This window comes from Tupaia chinensis, unplaced genomic scaffold (genome assembly GCF_000334495.1).
Source record: "Tupaia chinensis unplaced genomic scaffold, TupChi_1.0 Scaffold149248_1, whole genome shotgun sequence".
Taxonomy (NCBI): Eukaryota; Metazoa; Chordata; class Mammalia; order Scandentia; family Tupaiidae; genus Tupaia; species Tupaia belangeri.
This window is the reverse complement of record NW_006209094.1, coordinates 537,987-562,301: the sequence shown is the minus strand read 5'-3', so window position 1 is coordinate 562,301 and position 24,315 is coordinate 537,987. Positions and strand designations below refer to the sequence as shown.

At 39.1% G+C, this 24,315-nt stretch overlaps 1 protein-coding gene and 1 pseudogene across 1 annotated transcript in view; one reads left to right on the top strand and one right to left on the bottom strand.

The window, feature by feature from the left end:
• F8 (coagulation factor VIII) overlaps nucleotides 1-24,315 on the top strand; it is a 192,227-nt gene that overhangs the window by 69,167 nt on the left and 98,745 nt on the right. Inside the window, 5 exon segments of the mRNA XM_006171065.1 lie at nucleotides 835-1,096; nucleotides 1,946-2,117; nucleotides 4,367-4,460; nucleotides 13,323-13,537; nucleotides 18,630-18,780. Coding sequence (XP_006171127.1) covers nucleotides 835-1,096; nucleotides 1,946-2,117; nucleotides 4,367-4,460; nucleotides 13,323-13,537; nucleotides 18,630-18,780 — 894 coding nt within the window.
• LOC102501986 (poly(rC)-binding protein 2-like) lies at nucleotides 9,998-11,378 on the bottom strand (annotated as a pseudogene).

The window sequence follows — 24,315 nt, the reverse complement described above, 5'->3', positions numbered from 1 at the left end:
ACCCCCCAGGGGGGATGGTCATGCCACAATCCCTTCTCCTCCATTCTCCTCTCGGGATCTTGGGCACGCACGCACACACGCCTGGCATGAGTTTTAAGCCACTGGGTCCGGGATGCGAACCGTGGTTGACTGCGTGGGAGTCCAGCGACATAGCCATTACACTAACTGCTGGTTCCCGAAAGTTGTTTATTAACTTTCAAGAACTATGGAGTATGAGTTAAATTTTTTGATATGTAATGTAAATGTTTGTGGAAAAATGTAAAAAAAAATTTAAAAATAAAATAAAACAAATAAAGTAAAAAATTTATATCTACACTAACATTTTTCCTGATAAGCTGTTATTAAATCAATGATTTGTATTATAATCTAATGGAATAAATGTAAATATCATTAGATGACTATGAGGATGGGGAGTTCCTCTACCTCTAGCATGGACTTCCAAATTCAGAAAATATGCAGTTCTTCAAGTATGCTTGCTTAGAATTTTGGTATGGAAGAGTGATAGGCTCATAGCCAGTTCCAGAAGAGAAATATTCATATGTATTATTAGAGCAAATTAATTAAGTTTTGAAAATAAGGTGAAATACACACGGAAAACATGCAATTTGGAAGTGTTGAGTACAAATACCAGAGGAAGAATCTAGCACATACTACATAATTTATATAGAAAAAAATAATCCATGTAGGGGAGTGGAAAGAAGGGGGTATTGGTATGGAGAAAGAGAGCACTTAGGAGCGTGTTTAGAAGGTCAAACAAGAGAGAAAGAAGTCATAGAAGTTAAGATTAAAAATGTCTTGTAGGAGTCTGATTTAGTTTGGTTTGTCTGACTCCAGATGGCATGGAAGCTTATGTCAAAGTAGATAGCTGCCCAGAGGAATCCCAACTACGGATGAAAAATGATAAAGAAGAGGAAGATTATGATGATGATCTTGATGATTCTGAAATGGATGTGCTCAAGTTTGATGAGGACAGTTCTTCTTCCTTTATCCAAATTCGCTCAGTTGCCAAGAAGTATCCTAAAACTTGGGTACATTATATTGCTGCTGAAGAAGAAGACTGGGACTATGCACCCTCTGTTCTCACTCCTGACGACAAGTGAGTTCCTTCCTTTTTTTTTTTTAATTTTGAGATTTTTGCCATAGTGCATGTGTGCCGGCCACAGAGAGACAGTGAAAGAGAAAGTGAGAAATCACCCTCTGGGGGGATGACAACACCACATTCCCTTCTACTCCATTTGTCTCCTGAAATTTTAGACATGCACACATGCACCCAGCATAATTTTCAAGCCATCATCAAGTCCAGGGCTATAACTGTGACTGGCCATGTGGGAGTCCAATGCCTTAACTGCTACACCACCTGTAAATGCCAACCTAGTAAGTTCTTTTTGATTCTCAGTACCATCTCTCCCCTATACTCAAGAGGTTTTCCCCAGGTGTACAAACCAACAAACCCTTAAGCCATGTTTAGGGTTAGGTACAGGTATTCAATCAAATGACAAAGGCATTAAGATATTTGGAGATCAGGCCAGCAGGTTGCATGAATATTAAGGTGACTGAGTCCCACATGACTGACTGTGTGGTTTGAGTCTTGGATCTGTTAACTTGAAAATCACACCACGCATTTGTGCTTGTGTGCCCAAAATCCTGAGAGGAGAATAAAGGAAAAGGGATTGCAACATGGATATCTCCCTGGGGGGTGGTGGGGAGTGATTCTTCACTTTCTCTCTCTGGCAAATGCACATGCCCTATAGCAAAAAAACTAAAAACACAAAACCAAACCAAAACAAGCCAAACGTATTTGGACATCTTCATAGCTAAGCATCTGAGACATTTGTGTTTTTCTCACTCCTTGCCTTGATAAAATCCTATTAGCTATTTTATAGTTGGATTTTAGCCTACCTAGAATTTTCCATTCCAACGCCTCATCTTTTTGTCTCTCATCCAGAAGTTATAAGAGCCAATATTTGAACAATGGTCCTCAGCGTATTGGTAGAAAGTACAAAAAAGTCCGATTTATGGCATACACAGATGAAACCTTTAAGACTCGTGAAGCTATTCAGTATGAATCAGGAATCCTCGGACCTTTACTTTATGGGGAAGTTGGAGACACACTGTTGGTAAGATCCAAGGTTGGGTAAGAAGAAAAAGTTTAGAGAGTTTTCAGCTTCTAAAATACTTTGTAATTCAGCCTTATCTCCAGTGAACAGGATCTTCAAAAAATTATAAATGTTACACAAATAAATATTTTATCTATTTAAAATAAACTTAATTTGTATGCATTTGAGGTTTACAGCCTGATGTTATGGGATACAGATAGTAAAATGGTTAAAATCATAAATCATATTAACAAACCTATCATCTTATGTGATTACTTTTTTTGTGACAAGAACAGCTGAAACCTACTACTTTGTATCCTTTCACTTAACATCTCCCTATTTCCTCCCCTCCTCAACTAATGGTAACCGATATTCTTTTTCTTTTCTTTTCTTTCTTCATTTATTTTTTCTTTGGTTTTTCTTAAATATTTCCTAGTATAAGTGAAATCATGTCATATTTTTTCATCTTGTGTCTGGTTTATTTCACTTAGCATAATGTTCTCCAGGCCCATGAATGTGGTGGCAAATGGTACTATGCACTTTTTAAAGGCTGAATAATATTCCATTGTATATACTACATGTTATTCATCCATTTGCCTGTTGATGGACACCTAGGTTGTTTATATAACTTGGCTACATTGCAAACAGTACTGCAATGAACATGGGAGTGTAGATATCTTTGCAAGGTGGTAATTTCACTTTCTTTGAGTATATACTCAGAAAAGGGATTGGTGGGTCATATGGCAGTAGTAGTTTTAATTTCTTTAGGGATCTCCACACTGTTTTCCATAGTGCCTGTTTCAATCTGCATTCCTTCCAATTGTGCACTAGGGTTCCCATTTTTTCACATCCTTGCCAACATTTGTTATTTCTTGTCTTTTTGATAACCACCACTCTTATGTGTATCAGGTGATAATCTCATATAGTGTTTTAATCTACATTTCTCTGATGATTAATGATATTGAACACCTTTTTTTGTTTCTGAGAGGCTTTTGTCTTAGGGCATGTGTGCTCAGGGATGGGAGAGACAGACACAGTGAGAGGGAAAGTGAGAAATCAGCCCCCAGGGAAGATGGCTAAACTGCAATTGCTTCTCCTCCATTCTCCTCCCAGGATCTTAGGCATGCATGTATATGTGCCTGGCATGAGTTTGAACCCACCAGGTCCAGGACTCAAACCACATTAGGTCATGTGGGAGTCCAACGATGTAAATGCTATGCCATCTGCTGGTCCCATATTGAGCACCTTTTTATATAACTGTTGACTATTTTGATGTCTTCTTTGGAGAAATGTTTGTTTAGGTCCTTTGCCCATTTTTAATGATAGAAAGTATGTGTGTGCCTATGAGAGAGAGAGGAAGAAAGCACCCTTGACAAGTACCATTATACCACAGTCCTCTTTCCCCAAGTCGAGTTCCTTAGGATCCTGAGCAACTGTGCATGCACGCAGGGTGCTTTTCAGACAGACCTGGGTTCTATAACCACGGTCGTCATATGACTTTCAGCATGGCAGGGTACTGGCATCATAGCTGTGCCACAATGGCTCAGTCATTTGACCATTCACAAAAAATACATATTATTTTTGGTTTACATACATTTGATGTGTGATTTGTGGGGTATAGTAAGGTTTTTAAAAGCATGCATACAGTGTATAATAATCAAATCAAGGAAATACACATATTCATCCTCTTCGACACTAAACATTGCATTATACTGTACACATTTGATAATTGTTCTACTAGTTTTTGTTTTAATATGTGTTAAAATTGTCCACATTTTTTACTCTGCTGTGGTATACAATCCTATAGTCTCTTCCCCTTATTTACATGCATTCCTGTATCCTTTAAAATTTTTCTCATGAGCCCTCCCTTCCCTACTGCAAGCTAATTCAGTGAAAATTTTAACACCTAAAATCATTTTCTCCCTCTTTATTTTTGAAGAGTTTAGTGCCCAAATGATGGGGAAATCTCAGGGGAAGCAGTGTCCTCAGCAGGGGTCCAAATTTCTATTAATGCTAAGAAGTTACAGGGAATATTTTCTAAAGCAATTGAAAATTTTTTAAAGAAACAGACAAGAATCTTTGACAAGGAACCTAAGTATAATAGTTATCTGAGCAATGTTATGAAAAGAACAAACATTTTGAGCTTTATCTAAATTCAAACTCCTATAATGTGAATATAGGCAGCTTTTATTTTGGGGGGGGATAGGTCACAGTGTTTATTGATCCCAGTTGTCTTAGGACTTGTTCTTATATCTCATTTACACTTTCAGATTATATTTAAGAATCAAGCAAGCCGACCATATAACATCTACCCTCATGGAATCACTGATGTCAAACCTTTGCACTCAGGCAGATTGCCAAAAGGTACGTATAGTTTCAGTGTCTTACTTTTATAGATGAGGTCACAATATAAATAATAACTAGAATTATGCTGATCATGGAACCAGCAGATGGTGTAATGGTTATGTCACTGGACTCCTACGTAGTCTACCATGGTTCCAATCCCAGACCTGAAGGATTAAAACTCATGCTGGGCATGTGTGCATACATGCCCAAGATCCCAGGAAGAGATGGAGGAGAAGGGATTGCAGCATGGCCATACCGAGCACACATACCTTACAGTAAAAGTATCTCAAAAAATATGCTGGTCTTGGGGAACCAGCAGTTGGCGTAATGGCTATGTCGCTGGACTCCCACGTAGTCAACCGCGGTCCGCGTCCTAGACCCGGTGGCTTAAAAAAACTCACGCCGGGCGCGTGTGCGTGCGTGCCCAAGATCCCGAGAGGAGAATGGAGGAGAAGGGATTGCAGCATGACCATCCCCCCTGGGGGGGTGATTTCTCGCTTTCTGTCTCTACGTCTCTCTCTGTCTGGCGAGCACACGCGCCTTATAGTGAAAATCTCTCCCCCCCAAAAAAATGCTGGTCTTTTCCCTAGCTGTTGACATAGGTCTTTGAGCTCCAGTCTAAAGTTATCACATATCAATTCTAGGAATCCATAGGCAGTGTCTCACGTAACTTGGTGAAGAATCCCTGATGTGCTATTGCTCTTACCTACTGATGGTTGTGAAATATTGCACAGCCAATTAGACTGACACCTTTCCACCACAACTACTACAAATACTCTAAAACCTTAAAACTAATTTTTCTGTCATATAAGGTCATATTTTTTTTCTTTCAGTAGACTTTGGTTCCATTCCATACTTTTGATGTCTAGTAATCACTTTACTTTTTATTTCAGTTTTAATTTACTATTGTGTTTGTTGTTTAGAGATTCATGGCATGTTGTTCTCATGAGTTGCAAGTTTTTGTTTGTTCGTTTGGTTGGTTTTTGCCATATGGTGTGTGCACTCACCAAAGAGAGACAAAAAGAGAGAAAGAGAAATCACCCCAGAGGGATGGCCACGTTGCAATTCCTTCTCCTGCATTCTCCTCCTGGGATTTTGGGCACACATGAACATGCACTTGGCATGATTTTCAAGCTGCTGGGTGCAGGACTTGGACCACAGTCAGCCATGTGGGAGTCCAGCACCTTAACCACCATGCCATCTGCTGCTCCCTGGATTGTACCTTTTATCAATAAAAATATCCTTCTTGATTCTCTTTTATGCTCCTTAACCTGAATTCTATTTCACTAATTTTAGTATTGCCATATTTCTATTTTACATATTTGGTAGTTACATCTATCATACATCTCTAAAGAATTACTTGTGGGGCCACCAGATGGCATGGTGATTGAAGATTCTGAACTCCCACGTGAATGACCACAGTTTGAGTCCTAGACCTGGTGGCTTGCTTTCTCACTTCTTTCCCTTTCTCTCATTCTTTCTCACTCTCTCTCACTCTGTTCTTCTCCAGTCAAATTAAAATAAGTAAATAAATAAATAGTTAATAAAAAATTATTTTAAAAAATAAAAAAAGAATTACTTGCAAAGTAGTCCTTCTCCCACACTTACCCTTGATTTTACTATTTTTTCACATTTTATTGATTCACTAAAGATCTTAATTAGTTTAGAAACTTTCACTAGCACAGCTAATATATACATATCTTTGAACACATGTCTGATGTTAGGCATGGACCTCAGTGAGTAAAGTGAACATATTATAAAATAGCACCTACCTGGTGCTAGATAGTTTACTGTAGTCATTAAATAGGTATTTATAAGTATTTTTTAATTTAAAGAAAAACAGTTTTAGTTTTTAATAGATCAAAATAAAAAATGTTAAGAGAAATTTGCTTAAAACTAAAAACCAGATAAAAGACTAGGATTCAATTCAAACAGTAGGTAGATGAACCTATCAACAGCTGGAGAAAACAAAAATCCTTAAATATGGAAATCTAAGTATCGAAGAAAATCAGTTATGTTTTAGTCTAAAGTAAAAAATTCTATTTCACTAGTTCAGTCTCATGTAATTAATCTCTCTTCTATTGAATTTCCAGTGCTACTGTGGTCTGATCTTTCCATTTAAACTCTGGAAGTTGAAATTCAACTCTGGACTTGTCCCTATCATTAGGCTGGCCATTCTCTTGGTTGTTTTTTGTACTCTTATTTCTGTGTGTCTGACTTTAGATTTCCTGGTATTGCACTCCCTTTGGCACTTTTTGGAGAGGTTTTTGTTTGTTTTGTTTTGTTTTGTTTTTGTTTTTGTTTTTGATTTTGCCATAGGGCGCATGTGCTCCCCAGACAGAGAGAGAGACAGAGAGACAGAAAGCAAGAAATCACCCCCCAGGGGGGATGGCCACGCTGCAATCCCCTCTCCTCCATTCTCCTCTCAGGATCCTGGGCACGTATGCACATGCGCCTGGTGTGAGTTTTTTAAGCCATCGGGTCCGGGAGGCAAACCGCAGTCGACTATATGGAAGTCCAGTGGCATAGCCATTACACTAACTGCTGGTCCCTCCATTTGGCACTTTTTGGAGAGCTGCTCTGGTATTGGTAAATTTTGGGGGGTTTTGTCTATCTGAGAATGTTTTTGTCTTTTTTTTTCCCATATGAAATCTTGCTGGATATAGTATTCTTGGTTGGAGTTGTTTTTCACTTAACACTTTGAATATATTTTCCCATTCTTTCCTTGTTTGCATTGTTTCTGATGAGGGGTCCAACGTTAGCATGATGGGATATCCTTTGAAAGTCACTTGACATTTTTTTCTTGCCAATTTTAGTATCTTGTCTCTGTCTGTGGTTTTGATCAATCTAGCTATGACATGCCTTGGGGAAAATCTTCTTGGGTTGATTCTATGTGGGATCTTTTGTATTTCTTGGGTTTGGATAGTTGAGTGCCTCTCTAGGTTTGGAAAGTTTTCTTATAGGATTTCAAATAATAGATTATCAATGCCCTTATTAGTGTCTTCACCTTCTGGGATTTCAATGACCCAGATGTTTGAGTATTTAATGGTATCTAGTATTACTCATATGTTATTCTCATTTTGGGGGGGGCGTTCTTTTCTCAGTCTCTTTGGCGACTTTTTCTAGGTCAGAGATTCTATCTTCTACATCTGAGATTTGATCTTCTACACGATCTAATCTGCTTTTAGTACTTTCAATGAGATTTTGATTTCCTGTATTACAGCCTCCATTTCTAACAATTCTTTTTGATTCTTTTTTTTTTTTTTAATGATGTATATCTCCTCTTTAAGATCATGCAAGAACTTCTTCACCTCCTGGAACTTGTTGTCTCATTTCTCCTGTGTTTTCTGGATTTCTTTGTCTCTCTTCTCTTGCATCTCTGTTAGCTTTGTCACTATGAATATTCTAAATTCTTTATTTGACATTTCCATGAGTTACCTTCTATTGTGTGTGGAGGAAGAGGAGTTATTTTATTTTATTGTTTGTTTGTTTTCTTATTTTGGAGAGGGTTTTTTTTTTTTTGCTATGAGGCACGTGCACTCACCAGAAGGACAGAGAGAGACAGGGAGACAGAAAGTGAAAAATCATCCCCCAGGGGGGATGGCCACACTACAATCCCTTCTCCTCCATTCTCCTCTTGGGATCTTGAGCACGCACACACATGCGCTTGGCTTGAGTTTAAGCCACCGGGTTCAGAGCTCGAACTGCAGTCGACTACATGGGAGTCCAGTGACATAGCCATTACACTAACTGCTGGTCCCAGAAAAGGAGTTTTTCTTTTCCCTTTGAGGAGAGATTTTTTTTTTTTTTTTTTTTTTGGTTTCTCATATTTCTTGTCCCTCTGTGGTGGTTTCTGGTCTGATGGTTTACATGTTTTTTTCCCTAGTTTTTGGAGTTAAGTCTGAGCATTCAGAGGAATGCAGGAGGAGGTGACCTGCAGTATTTAAACAGTACCCCTTTTCTCCCTTTGTGCAGCTGCTCCATGGAAAAAGAAGATTAATCTGACCCTAAAAGTATTCATATATTTGGCTACTAAGCACCTAGACCTGTCTAGAAACTCAGTGTGTGGAGGCTGAGCCAAAAAGTGAGCAAGGTAAAATGAAAAGGAAAAGGAAAAGGAAGAGAGAGAGAGAGAAAAGACAGAAAAATAGAAAAAGAAAAAAATTGCAAGCAAAAATTAAAACCATGCCACGCAGATAGGGCTCCTCAGAACTCAGATATAGATGGCTGCTGATTGGCTTTTCCTATGGGGGTAGGGGAAAAGGTAAGAATTAACAAGACAAAAAAACAGCAAAGTGCTTAGAAGTTTAAAAATTAATAAAAAATTAAAAAGAGAGTGATGGAAAGAGAGAGAGAATAAGTAGGGTGCTCTAACCTGTCTCCTGGCTAGATCTGTGGGGCAGGAGAGTGAAGTCTGGGCAGAAGGTCTTCAGTGGTCCTAATCCCTGAATGGGGCTACTCAGAACTCAGATATAGATGGATGCTGATTGGCTTGTCCTGGCTCTTGGCTAGATCTGGGGACAGGAGGGTGAAGTCTGGGTAGAAAGTCTTCAGTGGTCCTAATCCTATCCTTGATTTTACTTTCTGTGGTTTTGTTTTCTGTGGTTTCAGTTACCCATGGTACAGTACAACAAAATATTTTGAGACAGCGATCATATTCACTTGGCATTCACTGAGGGTCTTGAAACATATCCTCATTGGATAAAGGGAGAATATTCCTAATCCTTTTTTGTTTTTCTCTTTTTCTCTCTTTTAAAAACTTTGCTAGAGGGTATATACTTGCCAGAAAGAGTAAGAGAGAGAGAGAGAGAGTAATCAAGAAATCACACCCAATGGGGAATGGCCATGCCTCAATCCCTTCTCCACCATTGTCCTCTCAGGATTCTGGGCGAACACACACATATACCAGGCATTTTTCTCAAGCTGCTGGGTCCAGGACTGCAGCCATGCAGCTAGCCAGTTGCTTTAACCACATATGATTTGCTGGTTGCCAAATCCTTTTTTATTTCTTAATAGAGAGAGACAGAGACAGAGACAGGTACCCTTGACAGGATCTTCACATTGTATTCCTCCCTCTAGTCCTGTAGCCAGCCAGGAGGAACATGGGCATACCCAGGACTCAACCTAGAAACTTTCTATATGATTTCTAGTATTTCTCAACACCACCCTAATGCCTGCACCATCATGGTTGAGTCTGTTTTACACTATTAGGCACTATATATTTAATTATTTTGTGTTTAGTGAGGATTTAGCATCATGCTTCTTCCCACTCCAGCTGTTTTAGTTTTATCAATGTTTTTAGCTCCTCAATTGGCTATCATTAGAAATTTACAAATATACTAAATATTCATTTTTTATATGTTCATGATTAGATACTATCTCTTGATTCCATATTCCATAAGCAAAGGGCATTAACAACTGTACCCTTTCCCCTTTTCCCTCCTCTACCCTTCCTTTTCTTAACTGCTGCCAAATATACCGTTAGTTTTATAAAACTAACCATGTAAAGAGCTATATTTTGTGCTATTATTTTAAATAACTCTTTCGTCCTTTGTTTATATACATTTATTGAAAATGTAAACATAAATTAGATATTGAGCCAGGTTAATGCTGGCAGCAGTCCCAGTGATGGTAACCTGCCTATCAGTAGATCCTTCCACTGGGTTCGCAATTTTGACCTGCGCCCCAGACATCTGATGGATCTCTTTGATTTTGGTGTCTTGACATTCAATGATGCAGCCAATCAAATAATTTGGAATGGTTAGTTCATGAGAAGTAGCCTGACCAGATGCATCCAAACATGTCCAATAGCCTTTCACCTCTGGAGAGATGGATTCAAAGCCATTGAATCTGGTGTTTCCATGCATCATGGGAAAATGAGACTGTTGCATTGCCAACTATCAAATCTGTCGGCTTGTTCAAATCTGGCTGTGGAATGGCATACTGTCCTTGAATGATATAGGCTTCTAGAGGTAGTCACTCCAAGTCAGGGATGAGGCACATGGATGGGTTGGTGTGGGGAAAGCTAGCAGTGTCGCTGCCTGTGATGTACCTGTCCTGATCATCTGCAAAGACAACAGGATAGCTGAACAGCTTGAGCTAGTACAAGATGGTCACATCTTTTGGGCAGACTGGGAGAAAGTCTCTAATGTGACCAAGCAGATCTGTTTGACTCACTCAATAATGAGTTGCAGAATGTCAGCAATAGTGATGACCCATTCAGTTGAGCTGGGGAGCATATCCCCTTAGCACCTGGACCTGAGCCCCTGTACTCATATTTCCTTGATCATGCCAGCACCACCTTTTCCAATGAAAGAGTCACGCTGACTAGCAGGGACCACAAGCCTCAGGGTGACTGGGGGTCTACTGGCAACTGTGCTATTGGTTATAGAGTTGCTAATGTCCTCTTCCAGTTTGTCAATGATCATAGCAAAAGCTTTGAAGATAGCATTAGTATGTCCAGCCAAAGTGATTATTCTCTCAGGATAATTCCCTTCTGAGATGTTGATACGTGCACCACTCTCCTCGAGCAACTTCCTAACTGATATTCCATTCTTTCTTTCTTTTTTTTTTTTTTTTTTGGAGATGTTTTGCTATAGGACACGTGGGCTCTTCAGAAAGACAGAGAGAGAGACAGAGAGACTGAAAGCAAGAAATCACCCCCAAAGGGAAATAGCCATGCAGCAATCCCTTCTCCTCTCTTCTCTCGGGATCTTGGGCATGCACACACATGCACCCGGCGTGAGTTTAAGCCGCCGGGTCTGGAACTTGAACCGCGATTGACTACATGGGAGTCCAGCTACATAGCCATTACACCAACTGCTGGTCCCCTGATACTCCCTTCTTGCCAATGATACTACCAACTTCCTTGCCATGCAGAAGTAGCCAGATGCTGAGAGTGACATTGAATCCACCTTCAGTCTCATTGGTGTTCATGTCTAGCAGTGTTCTGGGGAGCTGGACTTTGAGTGGTCAAGTCTTTGGTCATTGCAGGCACGAGGCGACTGAGGGGAGAAGGGGAGCTGACGAGAAGGGGAAGGGCAGGAGGTGGGGCGATGGGGGGAGGGAACAATAGGGACGAGTGGGCTAAGGAAGAAGCAGGTGTGAAGGAGAAGAAGGAGGAAGGGGGAAAGAGACCAGGGCTCAGGCTGTGGTTGCTCTGGCTGCTGCCTGTGCTGGTCAGGGAGTCTTCTCTCTTATTAGAAGAAATGCATGCTTCTTCACCATATCTGTTAGGTTCTTCAGCTTCTTAATAATTCCATTTATTTGTTAGTATCTAAATCTTTTTAGTGCTTAAAGATATTCACAATTTATTGTTTTAATTTGTATTAGATGCTTTCCTGGCCTGGTGACAAATCTAATGTCTTTGTTTTTCCTCCTTTGGACGTGTAGGTTAGTGTGATTAACTCTCTTGTCTTGTACATTTCTGTTTTTTAAATTTCTTCTTTTGTTTTTCTTGAAGTATATCTTCAAATAACTTCTAAATGCATGGTACATAGTAAACTTTCTGAGTCCTTTAGTATCCAGTGATGTATAGCTAGGCTGGTTATAAATAATTTTCCATCTACTCTTTTCCAATGTTCATTATTACTGATGAAAATGCCACTTTGATTTGAATTCTTTTCTGGGGAAACTCACACTCAACTGTATAATCAACTATACCTTAACACTCTGACTTTAATGCCTCTCATTTTTTGAGCATTTGGGAGTTTCTTTCTTCTTTGAACATTTTTATCTATGTATTTTAGATGTTTAAAAAATGCTGAATATTCAAAACAAAAAAGTTGAATTCAGTGCTTCCCAGAAAACAAAAATACTAAGAGAGGGTCAGGTGGTTGCACAGTAGTCATTCAGTGTTCTTGAAGACTCATCTGCATGGGCCAGCTTTAGGTTCGCATACAGAGACTTTCTTGAACATGCCAGGCATGCATGCATGTGCCCACAATCTGGGGCATGGGGACTCTGTAGGAGGTTCCAGGGTTTGAGTCCCAGACTCAATGGCTTGAAAAAAATCACACCAGGCATGGATGTGCCCAAATCCCTAGAGGAGAATGGAGAAGGTATTGTGGCGTGGCCATCCCCCCCGGGGGGTGATTTCTCACTTTCCCTCTCTCCATCACTCTCTGCTGAGTGCACATGCCCTATGGCAAAAATCTAAAAAAGAATGCTAATAGAGTGGAGGTTAAGTGTTCTTATCACAAAATTGGTAACTATGTGAAGTAGTGCTTGGTAATTAGCTAGATTTAGCCATGCCTCAGTCTTAATATACTTAAAAACATTGTGTTGTGCACAATAAATACATAAGAAATTTCTATGTCAATTAAAACAAATTTGAAAATGTAAATTAAAATTATTATTATATGTATTTGTAATAAGAGATAAAGTTACTGATTTCAATTCAATCATGCTAGAAAAAAATTTCTTTAACCCATTTTTTTTGTAAAAATATTGTGTGAATATTAAATTTATAATAGGTGCAGTTTTAAGGGTCAGATGGCAGCACAGTGCTAAAATGTGATGCTCTGCAAGTCAGTCCCACTTGGGAAAGTTCCTGGTTAAGAATTAGAAACCTCTCTGAGTATATAGTGGAAATGTGCTTGCCCATAATCTGGGGTTGGCTGAGGCTGAGGGTGAATCACAGTGTCGAGACCCTGTTAGAGGTGCTGTCTCTCCCCTCTCTCTCTCTCTCTCTCTCTTTCTGTCTCTCTCACTCATAGAAAAAAATAAATTTTTAATAAAATAAGTGAAATTTCAATTTTCACTTACTGATAAGTTTCATCTGTATTTATAGATTCTTAGAACCACTGAAATAACAACATGGTTATCATTTTGCATTTGTTATACGCTGATTGAGCTATTTTTGGTTTGGGTGTGGGTTAGGTGTAAAATATTTGAAGGATCTGCCGATTCTGCCAGGAGAAATATTCAAATATAAATGGACAGTGACTGTAGAAGATGGACCAACTAAATCAGATCCTCGATGCCTGACCCGCTATTAGTCTAGTTCCATTAACCCAGAGAAAGATCTAGCTTCAGGACTCATTGGCCCTCTCCTCATCTGCTACAAAGAGTCTGTAGACCAAAGAGGAAACCAGGTGAGTCCTTTTGTTCCCAGGTTCTATGTTTGAAGCTAAAAATGGAATGAGACGCATATAAACATCCAGATATTTTCTTTTTTTTTTTAATTTTGGAGAGGTTTTCACTATAGGGCGCGTGTGCTCGCCAGACAGACAGAGAGAGACATAGAGACAGAAAGCGAGAAATCACCCCCCATGGGGGGATGGTCATGCCGCAATCCCTTCTCCATTCTCCTCTCGGGATCTTGGGCACGCACACACACGCACCCGGCATGAGTTTTAAGTCACCGGGTCCGGGACGCGAACCGCGGTCGACTACATGGGAGTCCAGAGACATAGCCATTACGCTAACTGCTGGTTCCCAATCCAGATATTTTCTATATTCTCTCACTGTGCATTCCTCCTATACATGCAGAAAATATAGTATTCTGCAATTTAGGCCAAATAAAATAAATTATCTGGGTTGTGTGTAATTCACATTTACTGAATTTGAGTTCAATGCTATAAATTTGCCTGCTGCATAGATAGGAGAGCTTGGACCCTATGTTATTATTATTTTAAAATTTTAACATAATTAACATAAATTTTAACATAACAAAATTTTAACATAAACATATTTGTGTTTTGGCTTTGAAAAGTTATACATCTGTATATACCAAAACCCATCCCTCATCTATCAAAGTATCCACTATTATTTTCTAATACAAATATCCTATACTATTACTTACAGTAAAAAATCATCATGGGCCCTTTGATAAATTATAATCCTCTATTTAGTTCTGTTTTTTTTTTTTTTTAGAGGTTTTCGCTATAGGGCGCGTGCACTCGCCAGACAGACAGAGAGAGACATAGAGACAGAAAGCGAGAAATCACCCCCCAGAGGGGATGGTCACGCCACAATCCCTTCTCCTCCATTCTCCTCCCGGGATCTTGGGCACGCACGCACACACGCCCGACGTGAGTTCTAAGCCACCTGGTCCAGGACATGAACCGCGGTTGACTACGTGGGAGTCCAGCGACATAGCCATTACACTAACTGCTGGTTCCCTTTAGTTCTGTTTTAATGTAAATAACAGATGGCATATTTTTTCTTTCTTTTTTTTCTTTTCTTTTCTTTTTTTTTTTTTTTTTTGAGAGAAAATTGCAATAGGGAGCATGCACTCAGCAAACAGAGAGAGACCGAGACAGAAAGCAAGAAATCACACCCTAGAGAGGATGCCCATGCCACCAATCCCTTCTCCACTCTCTTCTCAAGATTTTAGGCATGCATGCACACACCCTCATTGTGAGTTTCAAGCTGCTGAGTCCGAGACTCAGGCAACTGAATAGCAAAGTTACAGAGGCAGTAAGATGTGACCTAAATTGCTGTGGTTATGATCTCTGCCTTTTCTTGAGGCTAGGATAGTGTTCTACTTGACATAATAAAAAGCAGGCTGTAAATATATTCTAAACTCAAATTGCAGAGCACTTTAGTAGGCTTTTCACTAGGCATCTTTATAGCATTTTAAGAAAAGTACTAATATTCCTCAACTCCCCTTTCAAAACAGCTCCAAGGAAAAAAATCTCCTTTCTCTAAGACTTCTTAATTTCCATTGCATTACCTTCACACCTTTTGCTAACCAGGGTAAAGAGCTTTGAAGTGGTTTAAAATAGCGCATATTGTACTTCTGTTAATACTATTTTTTGCTGAAAGCAAGTCCTTTGTGCTGACTTTCCAGTATTATGAAGTACAAATATAATTAATCATCTTTCCTCTTTGCATTACCAAGGAGTTCCTCTTCCTCCATCTTCTTCTGAAGGATAAGCAAAAGCTTGAGGTGTGCATTTCAGAAGATAAACTACAGCATGAAGATCCCATGTGTTCACCCAGACTGTGTGCACCTTTCACTATAGTCCCATTCCAAATAATGCCTTGGTAAAGCATTTCTTATCCTGAGTAAGTAGGACAGATCATCCTGTCCCAGGTCTACAGACATGGCTCATCTCTCGTAGGTATGCTAGATAAAGGTTCCAGTTTCTCTTCTTGGAGCCCATCCTTTTCCTAAATGGCATATCTGCTATGATAATATCCACAGAACCAGTTCTCAATAGCAGATTGCAGATATCCCACTGAACAGCATCTATGGGCAAGCCCCAAGAGAGTTTGCCTTCTTTAATTTGACTCTTGGTCAATAAAAATGAGATGTTATTTTCTCCTTGATTCACAGCCAATGGATTATTATCACTTGCAATATGGTAAAAGATAGACCATTCTGTAACCCCCTCTATTGATATTACCCCCATTCTACACATTGGATCAACTATTATGTCAGTAGGTTGAGGAGCACAAAGTCTGAGCATCTTTTAGGCAAGAGTTGACCTGAGAGTTGTGGGTCCAAAATGTGTGACATTTCTTCAGTGGAGACTCTTGGGTCTAAGCAATAACCTTTGCTGGATCATATGGTAGTTCTATTTGAAAGTCTTGGAAGAACCTCCCTATCGTTCTCCACAGTGGCTGGACCAATTTACATTCCCACCAACAGTGTAGGAGTGTTCCCCTTTCACCACATCCCCTACAGCACTTACCATTATTACTTTTTTAAATCTTCACCATTCTGACTGGGGTTAGGTAGTACCTCATTGTGGTTTTGATCTTCATCTCCCTTACAATGAGGGATGTTGAGCATTTTTTCATATGCTTTTTGGCTGTTCATATGTCTTCCTCAGAGAGTTGTTTATTCAGCTCATTTCCCCATCTTTTAATTGGGTTAATAATTTTCTTCTGGGTAAGCCACTTGAGTTTCCTGTGTATTCTGGTTATCAGTCCCTCATCTGAGGCACAGGTAACAAAAATTCTCTCCCATTCCGAGGGTTGTTGATGCACACTAATTACAGTGTCCTTTGCTGTGCAGAAACTCATTAATCTGATGTAATCCCACCTGTCTATTTGGGGGATTATTGCCTGTGCTTTGAGGGTCCTTATTTAAGAAGGCTTTGCCCATCCTGATGTCTCCCAGAGGTTCCCCAGTGTTTTCCACCAGTAGTTTTATAGTTTGTGGTATTAGATTTAGATCTTTGATCCACTTCGAGTTGATTTTTGTTAATGGTGACAGATAGGGGTTCAGATTCATCTTTTCCACAAGTGGATACCTGGTTTTTCCAGCACCATTTGCTAAAAAGGTTTTCCTTTTCCCACTGGATTGACTGGTATCCTTTGTCAAAGATGAGTTGGCTGTATGTTTCTTTTTAACATCTCTCTCATCTGGCTTGTCTCCTTGAGCATTCTCAGTTTTGCCTTTATTTGAATTCTGATTTATCTTTTGTACTTATTTTTTCTTGAAACTGGTATTAATTTTCCATAGTTTTGGAGGGTCTAAACTTGGGCATTTTCCAGCCAAGTTTTCAAATTGCTTTAAAACTTCTTACTTTTTTTTGAAATTTTTTGAACTGGTAATATTTAAAGTCCTGAACAATCACAAATAAAGTTATCAACTGATCTCAGACAATGAACCTTTGATTCTCATGAAGGTTCACATCCAGGAGTTGGTTAGCAATTTCTCCCATGTCTGACATGTTGGCAGTGCTTCCAAGATTTCCAATACAGTCCTAGTCACCAGTGCAGACTCCTATATTACTTTTTATGATACCCATACTCAGACTGAAATTTAGCTCTATCCAGGTGATTTTGCCTATTTTTTACATGTCCAATTACCATATATTTTAAGTGACCCACAAATTTATATCTACAGTGTAGGCTTTTCTCCTAGACATCTCATTTGAGTGACCCCAAAACAACTCAAAATTAACATATCTGCAGCATTTGGCTCAATGCATGACATTTAGTAAGAGCTCAATAAATATTTATTGATCTAAATACAGGGAAAGATACAAATTTTTTCACAATTTGTTTAGAATTTGTACCATTTTTGCTGCTTTAAAAAATAAAACCAAATTCTCTGGGGCAGGCAGGTGGCATGGTGGTTAAGGGCACTGGACTCCCACATGGCCGACCACAGTTTCAGTCCCAGACCTGGGAGCTTGCTTTCTCACTTTCCCTCTCTGTTTCTCTCTCTATCTTATTCTATTCCTCTTTGGTCAAATTAAGAAAAAAATAAATGAAGTTAAAATATTTCTTTAAAAAATTATCTGAAAAAGGAAAACTTGGTTCATCACAAATATTCATTGCTAGTTTCCAGGATAACTCCCTGCTATATTACCGAGGCTTGACTATATGCCCATTTGATCATTTATGATACATAAGATTTATATTAGTCTGAGAACATTTCATTGGTTTAGAGAGTAAAGCACATGAACTTTAGTGAAAATATGTGACACATAAAATCAGAGAAGCATACATTTTATCCAGTACTTGTCCTGATATTTTTCTTAATTGTAATCTTTCTGCCAGTTTTTGGAAGAGATCTGAAATATCCCTCTATATTCTCCAGTCTCCTCTCCTCAGCATTTTGGTTTCTGTAGCTATAGGTTGTGCAAATTAAAATGTATACATAATAGTGAGGTGCATTAAATTTTAGCAGGTTCTATTAGCAAGTGACTAATCCATAAATTTGGCTCATATATGAACCACTCTTCTCAAAAAATTTGAAAATATGTTAAACAGAAAACTTAAGGTATTATTGTTCTACAAGATTTTTTTGAAGCTTGCCTTATCTTTGTTATTTGACTTTTATTTTTCTATTTTTAATGTTTTATAGATTGGTAGCCTTGTAGAAGGGCAGATATTAGATGGAAGTTTAGGAAAGGCATTACTCTTATTTCACTTGAAAGACACTGAATAATTCCTTTGGTCTTTAAGAGTTAAAATCCTCTAAACTGAACATGGAGGGAATGAGGCTACAGGTTGTGCCAAAAAACCAGCTTATAGACTGATTTAGAGACTGTGTTTAGTAGGTCCTATCACTCGCTTTCCCTGAGGACACATTTGCTCTAAACATACTCACCCCCACTCCAAAGCCCTGGTACATGCCATATAGTGACCATAAGGAGAAATTAATTGAACCAAAAGAGAAAATACATCACTTGCATGCCATCACTTCCATCATAGATTGTTAGTTCCTGTCTGAAAATATTAATAGCATTTCTCCCCCTTTTTATAAATTATAATTGGCAGATGATGTCAGACAAGAGAAATGTTGTATTATTTTCTGTGTTTGACGAGAATCAAAGCTGGTACTTCACAGAGAACATGCAGCACTTCCTCCCCAGTGCAGCTGGAGTGCAGCCCGAGGATCCAGAGTTCCAAGCTTCCAACATTATGCACAGTGAGTAAAGCAGCACTTGAGTTCACTGGGTATCAGATTAAGAGAAACTAATGCCACCAAACTGAGTCCAGATAATGAATAAATGTATGTGCCATGCAGGAGTCATGTTTCTTTAACAATAACATTATCTAAAATATATAAATAAATGCATAAATGTGACCATATAGTGTACATTTAAAAATTCATTCACTTTTTTTCCTTTCAATATTTACCTGGTAGCTCTTTCCTTTTTATTACACCTTTTTACCAATCATCCCATACCTGCCCAGGAAGCCCATTTTAAAACATATTTTCATGATAATTATATAGTCATATATAAATACATACATACATTATATTAGTTTGATAGGGCTGCCATTATGAAATACCACAGATTGAGCGACATAAACAACAGATATTTCATTTAAGAGTCTTAAATCAAGATATTGGCAGGGTTGGTCTCTTCTGAGGCCTCTCTGCCTGGCTTGTAGATGCTATCTTCTCCCTGTGTCCTCACAAGACATTCCTATGTGCTGTGTTAAGTCCTCATCTGCTCTTCAAATAAGGATACCAGTCTGATTGGATTAGTGCACACTCTAATGACCTTGTCTTACTTTAATAACTTTTTAAAAAAAGAATTATTTATTTTATTTATTATTAATATTTTAAAATTTTATCACCAAAGAGAGAGAGAGAGAAAGAAAACACGAGCAGCTTCAGAAAGGAGTCACCACCTCTCCTACACTGCTGTGTGCTCCAACCCCCAAGCCAAAGCCAACTTACACTTCACACCTAGGTTCTGCAGCTACATTGATTTGTCCATGTCTCGGACTCTGGACCCATTGCCATAGCAAGTTCACCTACACTACAAGCTCCCCAAACAAGTTGTCACTGTGTTCCCATTCTCTGCTCCCTTGGCTGCTTCACAACTATGTATGCCTCCTATTCTATTACCAACGCAGCAGCAGGGTGCATATGCCCCAGAGAACCACCCATGCCAGTTCTATTACCATTCACAACAGCCAAAGAAAGAATAAAATATCCAGGAATAGGGGCCAGCAGGTGACATAGTGGTTAAGGCGCTGGACTCCCATGTGGTTGACCATGGTTTGAGTCCCAGACCCAGCAGCTTGAAACTCATGCCAAGCGTGTGTGCATGCATGTCCAAAATCCTGATAGGAGAACAGAGGAGAAAGGATCATGGCATAGCCTTCCTCCCCAGGGAGCAATTTCTTGCTTTCTCTCTCTGTCTCTCTCTGTCTCTGTCTCTCTATCTCTCTAGTGAGCATACACACCCTAATAGCAAAAATTTCTCTAAACTAAACAAAACTAAACAAAAACCAGGAATAAACTTAACAACAGAGGTTAAAGACCTCTACAAGGAAAACTATGAAAAACTGAAAGAAGAAATTGAGTGTGATACAGAAAAAAAGGGAAAGATATCCTATGTTCTTGGATTGGACAAGTCAATATAATCAAAATGTCAATTCTACCCAAATTAATTTACAAGTTCAGTGTGATTCTGATCAAATTGCCTGTGACATTTTCCACAGAATTAGGGAAAAAATTATCATAAAATTTATCTGGAATCATAAGAGGCCCTGTTTCACCAAAGTGCAAAATGAATAAAGTAGGAGACATTTCACTGCCTGACCTTAAAATAGATTATAAAGCTGTGATAATCAAAACAGCATGGGGAACCAGCAGTTAGCGTAATGACTATGTCGCTGGACTCCCACATAGTCGACCGCGGTTTGCGTCCCGGACCCGGTGGCTTAAAACTCACACCGGGCGCGTGTGAGTGTATGCCCAAGATTCCAAGAGGAGAATGGAGGAGAAGGGATTGTGGTGTGACCATCCCCCCTGGGGGGTGATTTCTCGCTTTCTGTCTCTATGTCTCTCTCTGTCTGGTGAGCGCACGCACCCTATAGCGAAAACCTCTAAAAAAAAAAAACAAAACAGCATGGTATTGGCACAAATATAGCCACATAGACTAATGGAACCAAATAAAGAATCAAGAAATAAACTCTAAATCATACAGTCAACTGACCTTTGACAAAGGGTACAAGACAATGCAGTGCAGGAAAAAAAGTCTTTTCAGCAAATGGTGTTGTAAGAATTGATATCCACCTGCAGAAAATGAAACCGAACTCTTATCACTCACCATTAACAAGAATCAACTCAAAATATATCAAAAATCTAGATGTAAAACCTCAAACTATAAAACTACTGGTGGAAAACTCAGGGGAAACACTTGCATACATTGACATAGGAAAGATTTCTTACATAAGATACCTAAAAGACAAGCAAAATAGACAAGCAGGACTGCCTCAAGCTAAAAAGTTTCTGCACAGCAAAGAAAATAACTAGAGTGCACAATAGGAGAAAAAATTGCAAACTATGCTTCAGGTAAGGGATTAATAACCAAAATATATGGGGAACTCAAGCAACTCACCCACCAAAAAAGAATAATCAAATTAAAAATGGGCAAATGAGGACCAGCAAGTGGCATGGTGGTTACGGCACTGGTCCCACATTGGCAACTGCACAGTTCAAGTCCCAGACCTGACTGCTTGAAAAACATGCTAGGAGCATGTGTGTGTATGCCCAAAATCCTGAAAGGAGAATAGAGGAGAAAGAATAACAGCATGGCCATCCCCCATGGAGAGTGATTTCTCCCTTTCCCTCTCTCTCTCTCTGTCTTTATCTGTCTCTCTCCAATGAGTGCACACTCCTTATGGCAAAAATCTTAAAAAAAAAAAAAAGAAAAGAAAAGAAAGGCAAAAGAACTAAACAGACAACTGTCTAAGGAAGACATATGACCAAAAAAAATATGAATAATGTTCAACATTTTTATTATAAGGGAAATGAAATCAAAATCACAATGAGATACCACTTAACCCAATCAGTATGGCTATGATAAAAAAATAGGGACCAGCAGATGTAATGGTTATGTCACTGGACTCCCACATGACTGACCACAGTTCAAGTCCTGGACCTGGGACTTGAAACTCATGCTGGATGCATGTGTGTGCATAACCTAAATACTGAGAAGAGAATGGAAGAGAAGGAATTGTGATGTGGCCATCACCCCTGGGGAGTGATTTCTTTCTTTCTATCTCTCTGTCTCTCTCTTTCTATCTCTTCAGTGAGCACATGCATCCTATAGCAGAACTTTCGCTAAAAAAAAAAAAATAGATGATGACAAATGTTGGTGAGTCTGTGATGAAAAGAGAACCCTCCTACACTGTTGCTGGGAATGTAAATTAATACAGCCATTGTGGAAAATAATATGGAGGTTCCTCAAAAATCTACAAATACAGCTACCATAAGATTCAGTAATCCCGCTCCTTAGTATTTACTCAAGCTAAGAGAAAACAGTCAGAAAGACACTTGCACATCCATGTTTATAGCAGCATTATTTATAGTTGCTAAGACATAGAATCAACCTAAGTGCCCAAGAACTGATGACTGCATTGAAAAACTGTGGCTCATGTATGCTATGGAATACCACTCAACCAAGAAAAAAAAAGAAGGGAGAAAAATGAGATCCTGACATTTGACACAAAATGGATAAACATGGAAGATTTCATACTAAATGACGTAAGCTAGACTATGAAAAACACACCCTAAAGATCCTGTTCATATATACTGAATGCATTTTATAGCAGAAATTGAAAGATCTGAAGCTATAAAAGTAGGGAGGACAAGTGTAGATACCAGAAACAATATGGGAGAGAAGTAGATGGCAGAGGGTGTGTGGGAAAAAACTTACCAGATACAAGATTGCAAAGTTCTCTGTTGAAAATTATGTACATGATAGTAGCCTTGATTTGATTGTCACATACTGTGTGCACACTTTGAAAAACCATATTATGCAATATAGAGTTGTGCAATTATTGAAAGTAAATATCAAATCATAAAATATTTTATTTTTTATTTTTTATTTTTTGGAGAGGTTTTGCTATAGGGCGCATGTGCTTGCCAGACAGACAGAGAGAGACAGAAAGTGAGAAATCACCCCCCAGGGGGGAAGGCCATACCGCAATCCCTTCTCCTCCATTCTCCTCTCAGGATCTTGGGCACGCATGCACGCACACGCGCCTAGTGTGAGTTTAAGCCACCGGGTCCGGGACTCAAACCGTGATCAACTACATAGCAGTCCAGCAACAGCCATTATGCCAACCGCTGGTCCCAGGAAATCATAAAAAATTTTAAAATATTAAAAAAAACTTCTATGTACATCAAAAAGTCCAAAATTAAAATGACTGACCATACCAAGTGGTAAAGATGTGAAGGAACCAGAACTCTCATACGTTGCTGGTCAGTATGGGTTGAATCATGTCCATCTCTCTCCTCAGTTCATTTGTTGAAGTCTTAACCTTAATACTTCAGAATATGATTGCATTTGGAGATAGGGTCTTTAAAGAGGTTATCAAGTTAAAATGAGGTCATCAGGATTGGGCCCTAATCTAATATGACTAATGTCCTCATAAGAAGAGGAAATTTGAACACGCAGAGATACCATGGATATGTGTGCCCAGAGAAAAGAAAATGTGAAAACACAGAGAAAAGGTGGCCATTTACAAGACAGGGTCCTCAGAATAAACCTTATCTCCCAACATCTTGATCTTAGACCTCCAGCCTCCAGAACTGTGAGAAAATATGTCTTTCTCATTTAAGCTAGTGCTCCCCAACCTTCCCAGCATCAGAAACTGGCCTTGTGGAAGACACATGGATGAAGAGGAGAAAGGGATGACTCAAACACATTGCATCCACCATGTACCCCAGTCTCACCACTACCACATTGCAATATGCAATGAAGCGATCACACAATAGAGTTTGTGGTCCCATGAGAATTCAGTGCCGCCACTGATCCAATTGGAGATGGAGCCCAGGCAACAATGCTAGTGATGGGGAGCAGCTACAAACATAGACAAAACCTTGCTCACTAGCCTGCTGCCCACCCCCAAGTAGTAAGCCAGATGTGGTCAACAAGCCACAGATCAGCCTGTGGCCTGGGGATTGGGGATCCCTGATTTAAGCCACTCCATCTGTGGTAGTTAGTTATGGCTGCCCTAGCAGAGTAATACAGTACCCAAAAGAAATGTGTACATATTTTCCCAAAAGACATATAATTATTTTTTCTTTGTGGAGTTCCCTTTTGTTAGTGATGTGAAGTGGTGTGGAATCTAATTTTCAAATGTATAGTCATATTTTCCAGTATTATTTACCAAATAGCTCAGTCCTTTTCTTGTTTTGAGATACTGTTTTTTAAAAAGAATTATTTATTTAATTTTATTTATTATTGCTATTATTATTTTAATTCACCAGAGACAGAGAAAAGTGAGAAAGCAAGCCGCCAGGTCTGGAATTTGAACCACAGTTGGCCATGTGGGAGTCCAGCAGCCTAACCACCATGCCACCTGAGATACTGATTTTATTATATGAGTTGGTTTCTGGACTTCATATTTTGTTTGATATATTCATCTATTCCTGTAATAAGACTACAGTGTTGACTACAATAGCTTTAAAGTATCTTTTAATACTATGTAG